Genomic DNA, 13,183 nt, shown 5'->3' with positions numbered 1-13,183 from the left:
TCTACCATCCCTGGAGAATAAGGTTCTATTTAACAGTGTTCTGGGAGTTCTTTAAAAAATTTTTCTTTTATTTAGACACGAATTAGAAATTTTTCTCAAAGAATACAGGTTTGGTACAACTAGTTCTTCCTGTTACAATAACTGAAAATACTTCCCAGAGATCGGGAAGAAGGGAACTGGGCTTCCCTGGTGGCTCAGTGGTGAAGAAGCAGCCTATCAATGCAGGAGACACAGGTTCAATCCCTGGTCCAGGAGGATCCCACATGTTGAGGGGAAACTAAGCCCATGCAGCACAACTACTGAGCCTGTGCTCTAGAGCCTGGGAGCCGCAATTACTGAACCCACTGCTGCTACTACTGACGCCCAGACGCTGTAGAGCCCGTGCTCCACAGCAAGAGAAGCCACCACAACGAGAAGCCCATGCACTGCAACTAGAGAAAAGCCCAAACAGCAACACAGACTCAGCGCGGCCAAATAAACAAATAAATAATCATTAAAAAAAAAGAGGAAGGGAACTGACATTTACTAAGCTTCTGCAGTGAGCTAGGCACATCCCATTCGTTAGTGCCCTCTGTGAGGGTGATGTTAATATTCTCATTTTCACAGGTGAGGAAACCAAGGTTCAGAGTAACACAGCTAGAAAGAGGTGAAGCCCTGATGTCTGAATCCACTGCCCAAGCACTGCTCACTTTACTACACCTGCCTCTGCTTTGGTTAGCCTCCATTCAAACAGATCCTTCTTCTCTTTCTCCTCATTATGAAAGAGTGCCATTGAAACAGTTGTTCTCATCCACTCATATGAGCCATGGTTCTCTGACAGACACCATGAGAAGTGAAATTAGGGTTATGTGGCATGAAAATATCACTCTCCTCATGGAGGGACTGAGAGCATGTTCAACAACCCCTAGTACAAAACTTTGTACTACTTCTCCCCAAAATACCAAAGTATTTTACTTTGTAGATAGTAATTATCTTTAGAATAATTCTCCAAATTTATGGTAAAAACTGGCTACAGTATTTTTTTATAAAGGGAAAATCATGAAAGAGTTGGCACACTTACCTCTGGCATCTGTTTTATCCGACTCACTGAGACCTAAATCATCTTTGGCATCAGTGCTTCCCTCAACACCATGTCTTATAAAAAACCTAATATCATTTTCATTAATTTCATTCTCTTCATCTATATCATATTTCTGTAGTCCTTCTAGTAGCTTTACTGCTCCTAAATGGGCAAACCTGTAGAAAAGAATTAGTAATTAACAGGATCCATAATCTTTTTCAATTTTAAATCACAGTTTGTACTTAATTTAGAGAATTACGCTCTACATCATCTCACCAGCTCACCCACCACTAAAGAAACAAAACTATATCTGAAGGTTGGTGACAATGTGACACATATCCAGCTATGCAGGAAACTCAAATAGTTAGTGGAAACGAAGGACAAGCAGTCATATTAAAGGCTGATTCCATATTCTTGGGAGAGGCCAATTTACATGGCATGTGGAATCTTACTTCCCCAACCAGGGATTGAACCCAGGCCCTGAGCAGTGAGAGTACAGAGTCCTAACCACTGGGCTGCTAGGGAATTCCCAGATTCCGTAATTTTTAGTGGCAAAAATCCAAATGAAAGAGGTGATCTACTATCAAAAGAATATTTGGTGTGGCCCCAGACAGAGCTGCTCAACTGAGCAGAAAGCCCAGAACCACCCTACTTGATCTACCTGTGTTCACTACGTTTTCCTGATGGCCTAATTTGGACTGTAGAATTAGTTCTGGTTCCAGTTTTAGGGAAAACTACAGCTCTAGCCCCGTTAATCTTCATCCTTCCTCAACCCTCAAACATGCAGCATGGCTTTGAAATTTAATGGAAAAATAATGACTTTTCTGTCCACATTTCCTATTTTCTTTGATCTCTTCACACCTCTATGAAGCTAGTAATATACTCTTGGTTTTCAAGTTGTTGCTGTGACTGTATGTAATCTGCATTTTTTTCCCCAAAGTTTTGCTAATTAAAATGTTTAATTGCTTTCTCTTAGGAGATGAAGAATTACTCACTAAACACAAAAACCTAAAATCCCTATTTTTTACCCCACACACATAACCACATGCACACATATCCTCACCTTTCACCAGGTATTGCAAATCATTAATGATATAGTAATTAACACAGGAAGTTGTAAGGTTAAAAAAATTCATTATATCTATTATTAGACTGTAACTTAACAGCTAGCACTTACTGAGTACTTGTGTTACAACACATTCAAGGGTACATCTGTAACACCACACTCACACTTAGCATTTTAGTGGATGAATGACAAAAACATGTGGGCCAGACATTACAATCCCTCGTGATACTGACATAGACAAACAGATCCGTGGATAAAATACAGGGTACAGAAATAAGCCCATGTATACATGGACACCTAACTTGGACAAAGACACAAAGGCAATTCAGGAAAAAAGACAGCTTTTTCAACAAATGGTGCTAGAACAATTAGATACCCATATGCAAAAAAAAAAAAAAAACTTAGATGCATACCTCATACCATATACAAAAATTAACTCAACATGGATCACAGACATCAGTGTAAAACCTAAAACTGCACAATGTCTAAAAGAAAACAAAAGAAGAAATTTCTGTGACTTGGTGTTAAATCAAAGATTTCTTAGATATGATACCAAAAGCATAACCCATAAAAGAGCAAATTGATAAAAAAAAAAAAAATGTTTGTTCTTGGGACTTCTGTGGTGGTCAGTGGCTAAGACTCCACACTCCCAATGCAGGGGCCCAGGTTCCATCCCTGGTCAGAGAACTAGATCCCACATGTCGCAACCAAGAGTCCACATGCCATAACTAAAGATTCTGCGTGCCTGCAACTAAAAGATCCCATATGCTGCAACTACTTTTTTAAAAAAATCCTACATGCTACAACAAAGGCTGAAGATCCTGCAAGCCGCAACTAAGACCCAGCACAGTCATATAAATTAGTAAATATTTTTTTTTATTATTTTTGCTCTTCATTATTAAGAGGATGAAAAAACAAACCACAACTGAGAGAAAATCTTCACAAAACAAAAATCTGAGAAAGAATTAGTATCCAGAATATAGAAAGAGCTCATAAACTCAACAATAAAAAAAATACACTACCCAAGTTTTGAGAGTCCCTTGGACTGCAAGGAGATCCAACCAGTCCATTCTGAAGGAAATCAGCCCTGGGATTTCTTTGGAAGGAATGATGGTAAAGCTGAAACTCCAGTACTTTGGCCACCTCATGCGAAGAGTTGACTCATTGGAAAAGACTCTGATGCTGGGAGGGATTGGGGGCAGGAGGAGAAGGGGACGACAGAGGATGAGATGGCTGGATGGCATCACTGACTTGATGGACGTGAGTCTGAGTGAACTCCGGGAGTTAGTGATGGACAGGGAGGCCTGGTGTGCTGCGATTCACGGGGTCGCAAAGAGTCGGACATGACTGAGCGACTGATCTGATCTGATCTGATCTGACCCAAGTTTTAACACTAGACAAAAGATCTGAACAGTCACTTTGCCAAAGGAAAACAAATGACAAATATGAATATGAAAAGATACCACAAATCATTTTTCATTAGGAAAAAGCAAATTAAAAGCCACAATAAGATACCAGTACACACCTACTATAATTGCAAAAATCAAAACATCTGGCCATATTAAATGCTGGCAAGACAAGGGGTAACAGAAACTGCTTGTGAAATGCAAATTGGTGTGGTCACTTTGGAAGGCACTGTGACAGTTCCTTAAAAAGATAAACACACCCTTAGCATCTGACTTCCCTGGTGGCTCAGGCAGTAAAGTGTCTTGCTGACAATGCGGGAGACCCTGGGTCAAGAAGATACTCTGGAGAAGGCAACGGCAACCTACTCCAGTACTCTTGCCTGGAAAATCCCATGGACGGAAGAGCCTGGTAGGCTACCGTCCATGGGGTCGCAAAGAGTCGGACACGACTGAGCGACTTCACTTTCACTTTAGCATCTGACTCAGCAGTCCTACTCCTAAGTATTACCCAAGTGAATCGAATACTTGTGTTCACACAAAAATCTGTATGTAAATACATATAGCAGCTGTATTCATAATCACCAAAAAGTAGATACAAATAAGACATCCTTCAACAGGTTAGGGGATAATCAAACTCTGGAATACTATGGAATTCCACAGCCAATGGAATACTACACTGCAACAAGAAAGAGATGAACCACTACACATGAACAAACTTCAAAATAATTATGCTCAGTGAAAAAAGCCACATACATAAGAGTATGAGTATATACTGTATGTTTCCATTTATATAAAATTCTAGCAAATGCAAACTATCACTAGTGACAGAAAGCAAATTCACGTTTGCTTGGGGATGCAGCAGTGGAAAGCAGTGGAAGGGAGAGAGAGATTACAAAGGTGCACAAGATTTTGTGGGGGGTGAAGGATAAGTTCACTATCTTGATTGTGATTATGACTTCACAGGTATATACATGTATCAGAATTCATCAGTTTGTACTGTACAAATATGTGTGCTTTACTGATAAATCTATTTTTAAAAATAAAGACAAAAGTTAGCCTGAGTTGATAATGATGCTGCTACTGCTGCTGCTAAGTCGCTTCAGTTGTGTCCGACTCTGTGTGACCCCATAGACGGCAGCCCACCAGGCTCCCCCATCCCTGGGATTCTCCAGGCAAGAACACTGGAGTGGGGTGCCATTTCCTTCTTCAATGCGTGAAAGTAAAAAAATAAAGTGAAGTCGCTCAGTCGTGTCCGACTCCTAGCGACCCCATGGACTGCAGCCCAGCAGGCCCCTCCATCCATGGGATTTTCCAGGCAAGAGTACTGGAGTGGGGTGCCATTACCGTCTCCGGATAATGATGCTAGTATGTAGTAAAACAAAACCACATTCCAAGGCTTCAAAAAGATCCTACAGTGACAAAAATTTTATGGAACACAACCTCACAAACAAAAACTGCATGGCAACTTAATGAATAATTAGGCGCTTGTATCCTGTCAAGCCTCATGTGCAGCTTTAGCCCACACTCCTGTTTTAGACTCAAGTTGTTCTGAGCCACATGCGTTCCTCGAACACACAAGGCATTATCTTTCAACTCTTTCTCCTTCAAGTGTCAGCATACATGTTGCTTTCAGCAAGAAAAAAAATTTCCCAGACTTCTATTTAAATTCTGACACCCTGCAGTTTCCTTCATAACTCTTACCACCATCTGTATTAACATTTTTCCCCCACAACTTTCAAACAGAAATACTTGGGCACTTTTTCTTCTATGTCCTTTACTGCACTTTATATAGGACTCCTCTGGTGGCTCGGACGGATCTGCCTACAACGCAGGAGACCCAGGTTCGATCCCTGGGTCGGGAAGATCCTATATATAACATGTACTGATAATGTAACTATAATCAATAAAAGTTACATTTGCACATTTCTCTCTCCACAAGACCATAAGGTTGTTGAGAGCAAAGACTAAGTTTTTTCATCTTAGTAATTCTAATGCTAACCACAGCACTTGGAACATGGTTAAGCTGAATGAAAAACAATCAAATGAACAAATGGATGAACTAAATATTCCTTGAGGACCTGATCTGAAATGAGCTCCACGTGAGCAATAATGGGTGTAACATTTAATTCAAATACAAATATTAAAATGTTTCAAAATCCATGCAGTTCCTTTTGATTCTTCCTATCACACAGCATTTCTCAACAGGTACCAGCATTTGGGTGGGACAATTCTTCGTTGTATACCACTGTTCTGAGCACTGAAGAATGTCTGGCATTCTGGACTGACCTCATGAAACATCAGTGATGGTCTCCATCATTGTGACAACACCCCTCCACACACATTTCCAAATTCACCACCCCAAATTCACTATCTCCCAGCTGAAAATTACTGCTTTAGAGAGAAGAGCTGATATGTTGTCAAACATCAGTTCAGCTTGAAAATTATCATGCCTCAGCATTTGACTGAGTCCTATAATTTCAGAAATCTTCAGAGATAGAATTCTGAGTATAGGAGAATAAATGCAAAATTTTGAAAACAAAGACAGAAGCAAAACAGATAGAGATACCTCTTAGCCACGTCACTGGGTTTCTCCCTCGCTTTGTTGGTAATGTTATTGTCTGCTCCCATTTTAATCAGCCATTGCAAACACTCTATATGGCCTTGCCCAGCAGCTGTAAAAAACAAACAAAACAAAATGCACACACACACAGAAAAGTTATTGTTATCAGTAAACAATTTTCTAAAATTTTGGACAGTACCACTAGAGAATATTTTTGTAAATACTAATCCTTACAATAATCAACAAAAGTAGGTGGCCAGATGTTATCTTCTCTATTTCACTTATTCATTCATTTGACACATATTTAATCAAATGTTTGCTATGCTCAGCCCTTATGTAGGAACTTTACATACAGATACAAAAAAGCTCACGTTCACAGAGGATATTTATTTAACATCACACAGCCAATAAGTAATGGATTTGAAACTATAATCTATGCTTTGTGCTAACCCTTATCCAGTGCTCATGGACTGTACTCACAGCTCCTGACCAATCCTGTATCAGGCCAAATGTGAGTATAATCTGTGTGAATGTGAAAGACTGAAAAATCTTTTGTCATCTTGTATAAACAGTTTATGCCTCTGACCTTCACAACTCAGAATTTACAGGCTCCTTGATGATTACCTAAACTGTTCATTACCTTTCCTTAAAACACATGCACTCAATATTAATTTTCACCTCACAACTCAGCTTGTATGTTTTTGCACCTGGTGCCCATCACCCAATTATATGCTCATCTAACTTCTCCCCTCCTCCTCAGTCCATCTCAAGACTCAGGCAAACTGTGGGGTGGGGGCAGAGGGGGGAGAGTTCAATAATCTAAAAAGATTTGAGTCCAGATTCACTAAACAACAGACTGGAGGACAGGACAGAACTTAGAAAGTGGCTGGCATACAGAAATAACAGACGTCTACAGAGTTGATGAATAAATGATGAAGAAAATGAATGAAATCTCAGCTCTGCTCTTACTAGTTGTGCAACCTCAGTCAAGAAACCTGAGGGGGGTGGTATAAATTGGAAATTTGGAATTATCAAACAGACTACTATATATAAAACAAATAAATAATAAGGACCTACTGTATGGCATAGGGAACTATATCTTGTAATAATCTACAAAGGAAAAGAATCTGAAAAAATATATATACATATATGTAAATATAATCACTTTGTTATATATCTGAAACATTGTAAATCAACTAAACTTTAATTTTTTTAATGAACATTAAAAAAAAAAAATCTGATCCCTCTGGACCTCAATTTCCTTGATGTCATATTTATAAAAATAATACACTACTGCTTCATAAAACTACAATAAGGATTAAATATGATGACAGTTTTACACCTTGCTTAGTGTTTGCTGCTGCTGCTAAGTCACATCAGTCGTGTCCGACTCTGTGCGACCCCATGGACTGCAGCCCACCAGGCTCCGCCGTCCCTGGGATTCTCCAGGCAAGAACGCTGGAGTGGGTTGCCATTTCCTTCCCCAATACATGAAGGTGAAAAGTGAAAGTGAAGTCGCTCAGTCATGTCCGACTCTTAGCGACCCCATGGACTGCAGCCTACCAGGCTCCTCTGTCCATGGGACTCTCCAGGCAAGAGTACTGGCTGCTACTGCTGCTGCTAAGTCGCTTCAGTCGTGTCCGACTCTGTGCGACCCCACAGACGGCAGCCCACCAGGCTCCCCCATCCCTGGGATTCTCCAGGCAAGAACACTGGAGTGGGTTGCCATTTCCTTCTCCGGTGCATGAAAGTGCAAAGTGAAAGTGAAGTCGCTCAGTCGTGTCTGACTCTTAGTGGCCCCATGGACTGCAGCCCACCAGGCTCCTCTGTCCATGGGACTCTCCAGGCAAGAGTACTGGAGTGGGGTACCATTGCCTTCTCTGAAGTAACTCAACAGAAATTGTGTCAAAACTGAAGCAGGAATCATAACTTACCTTTATGCATAAGAGTTGATCCATTATTATCACGTTCATTAATATTAATTACTCCATCTTCTATTAATTTCTTAAGCATTTCCAAATCACCCTTAAAGGCAGCTACATGACCTGGAAATGCTAAAGCTATGAATAAAAAAATTTAGTATTTCAGTAAACAAAGGAATTCATTCTTTTTCCCTGCCTTAATCAGTCACACATTTCAGGTTTCAATATTATGAGAATGTTATATTAGAATTAGTTTAGTTGATGCAATGAAAAGTAATAAGATTATTATTATGTGCCTTTCCACCCCTTGGGATATCAAAAGGACTAAACTGTACCAGAACTATTCCTGTCGTCTTCCCTGTTTCTCTCAGGCCACCACAAAATACAAGGAGATGGTCATCTTCAACCCTTTGCATAAAGATATACTTGGTCTCAAGTTCTACATTTGCACAGACCACTCCCTCTGTTTATAAGGAAGTGATGAAAACAAAAGAAACTGGAAGCAGATAAAGTATACATGTGTGTGTATACATCTACAGGTGTGCATGCACCTGACCTGGTGCATTTGCTGTGCACAGCAAATACTTAATAAAATGTTTTTAATGATAACTATTGCACACACTCTGGACCCTTACTGAATGTCAAGCTTGGCAGTAAGCACTTATAAGGACTGCCTCATTTTGCCCTCTTAACAACTTGCAACAGCTATTCTCAATTTTATATATGGAAAGAAAACAACCTAGAATACTCAAAGACTATTTTTAAAAGTACAAAGTTGCAAATATAGTAGCTGATTACCAGTCTTACTATAAAGCTATAGTAATCAAAACTTTGTAGTATTGGCAAATAAACAGAATATCAATAAGACAGAATGCACAAACAAAATATGGGCCATCCACACAATGGAATACTACTAAGCAATAAAAAGTAATGAGCTACTAATATACATAATACAAATGAATCTCAAAAGAGTTCCATTAGAAAACCCAAACTAATCTATAGTGACAGAAAACAAATCAGTGGTTGTGCAGGCCAGGGTGAAAGAAGGGATGAGGGTATGAAAAAATATTTGAGGTAATGAAAGTGCTTTGCATCTTGATTGTGATAGTGGTTTCATGATATATAGTAAAACTCAAACTGCATACTTTAAATATAGTTTATTGTACATAAATCATATTTTAATAAAGTTGTTTTTAAAAAAAAGGACATCATTTGTGAAAAAACAAGTCACAGTGTGAGAAAAAATATATCAGATAAAATTAATAAAAGATAGGTATCAGAACTATATAAAAGAACTCAAGTAATTTAGAAAAGGACAAACAACAATTCTACAGGCAATTCATAGAAAAGTAAACTAGAATAGCCAGTAACTTTATGAAACAATGTTCAACCTTATTAGTAATCAAAAAATGCAAATTAAAACACAAGTTAAACCTCTTCATACCCAACTAAGTTGCAAAAATTTTTAAGTCTGACAATACTGAATATTGTTCGCCTAAATTCTCACACAAACATTGCTGATAAGAGTGTAAATTACTACAACCACTTTGATGAAGAATGCAGCATTTATACCTATTTATACTGAAGATGGGTGTATCCCACCAAAAAGCCTAAAGTAGAATTTCCCAAGTGTTTACCAAGGCAGAGCTCTCAACTCTCAGTCTTCAGAGTAGACAGGCGGTACACCTCAAGAAGTCTCACCCACTGGCACCAGTGTGCCACACAAGTATCATTTTTAGTGTAGGCTGTGTGTGCAAAAGGTAGGGAGGCACTTCCGTAAAGAATATCTTGCACATGCACACAAGGACACTTTTAAGAATATTCATCACCACATGGATTGTAACACTGAAAACTGTAAGCAATCTAAATATCAAACTGGAGAATGGAATAATTATGTTTTTATTAAATGCCATACTACACAAAAACTTAAAAGAATAAACTAGAATACATCTATCTGTCTAATAAGCCTCAAAAAATCATTAGATCAGATCAGATCAGTCGCTCAGTCGTGTCCCACTCTTTGCGACCCCATGAATCACAGCACACCAGGCCTCCCTGTCCATCACCAACTCCCAGAGTTCACTCAGACTCACGTCCATCGAGTCAGTGATGCCATCCAGCCATCTCATCCTCTGTCGTCTCCTTCTCCTCTTGCCCCCAATCCCTCCCAGCATCAGGGTCTTTTCCAATGAGTCAACTCTTCACATGAGGTGGCCAAAGTACTGGAGTCTCAGCTTTAGCATCATTCCTTCCAAAGAAATCCCTTCAGAATGGACTGGTTGGATCTCCTTGCAGTCCAAGGACTGCAAGAGTCCCTCAAGGGACTCTCAAGAGTCTTCTCCATCCAACACCACAGTTCAAAAGCATCAATTCTTCGGTGCTCAGCTTTCTTCACAGTCCAACTCTCACATCCATACATGACCACTGGAAAAACCATAGCCTTGACTAGACGAACCTTTGTTGGCAAAGTAATGTCTCTGCTTTTGAATATGCTATCTAGGTTGGTCATAACCTTCCTTCCAAAAATCATAACATTTGGCAAAAAAAAGTCAGAGAAGAATACATACTGTTTTATGCCATTTTTATAAAGTTTTAAAAGAAGTTTCAGGGACTTCCCTAGTGGTGGTTAAGAATCCACCTGCCAATCCCGGGGACATGGGTTCATCCCTGGTCCAGGAAGATCGCACATGCTGTGGAGCAAGCCCGTGCATCACAACTGCTGAGGCTGTGCTCTAGAGCCTTTGCACCGCAACTACCGAGCCTGCATGCTGCAACTACACAGGCCCGTGCACCCAGAGCCCAGTGCCCTGCAACAAAAGAAGCCCTTGCACTGCAGTGAAGAGTGGCCCCAGCTCGTCACAATTAGAAAAGCCTGTGCACAGCAACAAAGATCCAGAGTGGCCAAAATCAATCAATCAATCTTAAAAAAAAAAGTTTCAAAGACTACTAGTTGTCCACTAAAACCTCCTTCCTTTCATAGCAACAAGAGTTGTAGCACAGCTGAGGGTTCTCAGCTGGTTACTGAATTCTCCAGGCTTCCCCACAGCTGAGTGTGGCCATGTGACTGACTAACCTCTTGCCAACGGGATGTTAAAAAAAAGTGATGACTGCAAATTAGACTTTGAAAATCCTAGCTTATACTTTGTTCTTTCCCCACCTCCTGCTGGATTAGCAACACCTAGAGAGAGAGCTGGTTAGGATGACAACAGGTCTCTGACTGACTACACAGAACAAGATTCACTCTCCAACTGAAGCTATCCCATAGAAGAAATAAACTTCTATATCATTTAAGCTGTTGAATTTTAGGATTTCTCATTAGTTACAACAGTTTAGTTCCCTACTCTAAAAATTCACAAAATGATACTGCATATTTTTGTGAGTACATATATACTAAATATAAAACCATAGAATGGAATTATAAATCTAAAATAATGGTTACCTCTGAGGATGGAAAGAGAAACAGGAAACTTCAAGTATATCTAACCTAATATTTTATTCTTAAATCTAGTGGTATAAAGGATGTTCATTATGTTACATTAATCTCTATATATATCTGCTTAAAATATTCCATACAAAGAGAATCTGGATGAATTGTGTGAACAATAATATGCAACACATTTTAATATAACATTTGCTTTATAACTCCTTTCCTTTTCTTCTCTATTCTGCTTTTTAAATGCTAAAACACTTCAGATTTATTACTTACTTTCTTGATCTGTTGGATCATTTCCTTCATACTCAGACCCTCGAATAAACTGTAAAATGTTCTGCTTGAAGAACCTCTGGGCCAGGTCCAATACATTTTCTCCATTATCATTGAAGGCTTTCAAACCTTGGGAGGCACTGCTCATTCTACTGAGCAGGAATTTAAAACAGTGAAGGTGGCCTTCCATGGCTGCTAAGTGAACTAGAGGTGAGAGGGAAAATAACAATTTAATTTTAGATTGGCAATAAAATAACTCGAAAAAAGAAATAACACATTAATTCTAGTTCTCCTACGGAGATGACTATCCTTACTCTAAATAATGGGGCTTCCCAGGTGGCACGGTGATAAAGTATCCACCTACCACCTTCCCTGGGTTGGGAAGATCCCCCAAAGAAGGGCATGGCAACCCATTCCAGTATTCTTGCCTCAAAAATTTCATGGACAGAGGAGCCTGGTGGGCTACAGTCCATGGGGTTGCAAAGAGTCAGACACCTGAGCATGCACACACACACACTCTTATATAACAGAGATGTACTCTGGATGCAAGGATCACAGACCATTTTTTCAGCATACATAGCTTTAGCTAGCCTCCAAGTCAGGCCACAGCAGTAGGCCAAATGGTTGAATAGCTATACTTACTGTGAACTAGCTAAATGAAGGTCACCAAAGTGCAGATCTCAAAAAATTTTCATGGAAAGTGAAATCCAAATTGTGCAGCTTATATGAAAAAAAAAAAACAAAACACTTTCTATATACTATCAGTCGTGTCCAACTCTTTGCGACCCCATGGACTGCAGCACACCAGGCCTCCTTGTCCATCAACAGCTCCCGGAGTTTACTCAAACTCACGTCCATTTGAGTCAGTGATGCCATCCAACTATCTCATCCTCTGTCATCCCCTTCTCCCGCCACCAGGGAAGCCCTCTATGTAATATAGGTGATAGGTGAGTTATCTCAATATTTTGGGAAAAAGTGGAAGAAATAAACCAAAATAGTCATTATGCAAATAGGGGTAATGTTATTTTTATCACTATGCATTTTGTCACTTTTCTACAAATATTATTTTTATTATAAATAAGAAAACTGGATCAAAACTGCAGTCTATTCACACAAACTATCTCACCCATTCCTTCTCTTAAATTCTTGAAAATAATAGGAAAGATATTTCTTAAAGCCGTAATGACAAGAAAAACAGACAAGAATACTGTGAACAGACAAGAAATGTTAAGGGGGCAGGGGGTGCTTCCCTGGTGGTCCAGTGGTTAAGAACCTGCCTTGCAATGCAGGGGACACAAGTTTTGATCCCTGGTCTAGAAAGATCCCACATGTCTCCAGGCAACTAAACCCACCCACCCTACAGCCCCTACTCTACAACAGTAAGAAGCCCACGCACTGCAATGAAGACTCAGCACCACGAAAATAAACTGAAACTAAATAAATTTTTTAAAATGTTTTTAATGTTA

The 13,183-nt window shown here is 39.5% G+C and overlaps 1 protein-coding gene across 5 annotated transcripts in view; it reads right to left on the bottom strand.

Moving 5' to 3' along the window:
* ANKRD42 (ankyrin repeat domain 42) overlaps nucleotides 1–13,183 on the bottom strand; it is a 52,903-nt gene that overhangs the window by 15,836 nt on the left and 23,884 nt on the right. For 4 of the 5 annotated variants that reach the window (XM_055581470.1, XM_055581474.1, XM_055581475.1 and 1 more), the window contains 5 exons: nucleotides 11,721–11,921; nucleotides 8,027–8,152; nucleotides 6,099–6,204; nucleotides 2,540–2,611; nucleotides 1,061–1,236 (listed from right to left, as the gene is read on the bottom strand). In XM_055581470.1, the coding sequence (XP_055437445.1) occupies nucleotides 1,061–1,236; nucleotides 2,540–2,611; nucleotides 6,099–6,204; nucleotides 8,027–8,152; nucleotides 11,721–11,921 (681 nt within the window). The remainder of the gene's footprint in view (nucleotides 1–1,060; nucleotides 1,237–2,539; nucleotides 2,612–6,098; nucleotides 6,205–8,026; nucleotides 8,153–11,720; nucleotides 11,922–13,183) is intronic. The other variant, XM_055581471.1, reaches the window with a different exon arrangement.

Source organism: Bubalus kerabau, chromosome 5 (genome assembly GCF_029407905.1).
Source record: "Bubalus kerabau isolate K-KA32 ecotype Philippines breed swamp buffalo chromosome 5, PCC_UOA_SB_1v2, whole genome shotgun sequence".
Lineage (NCBI taxonomy): Eukaryota > Metazoa > Chordata > Mammalia > Artiodactyla > Bovidae > Bubalus > Bubalus kerabau.
Note: the sequence above shows the minus strand (reverse complement) of the source record. Positions and strands in the feature narration are given on the sequence as shown.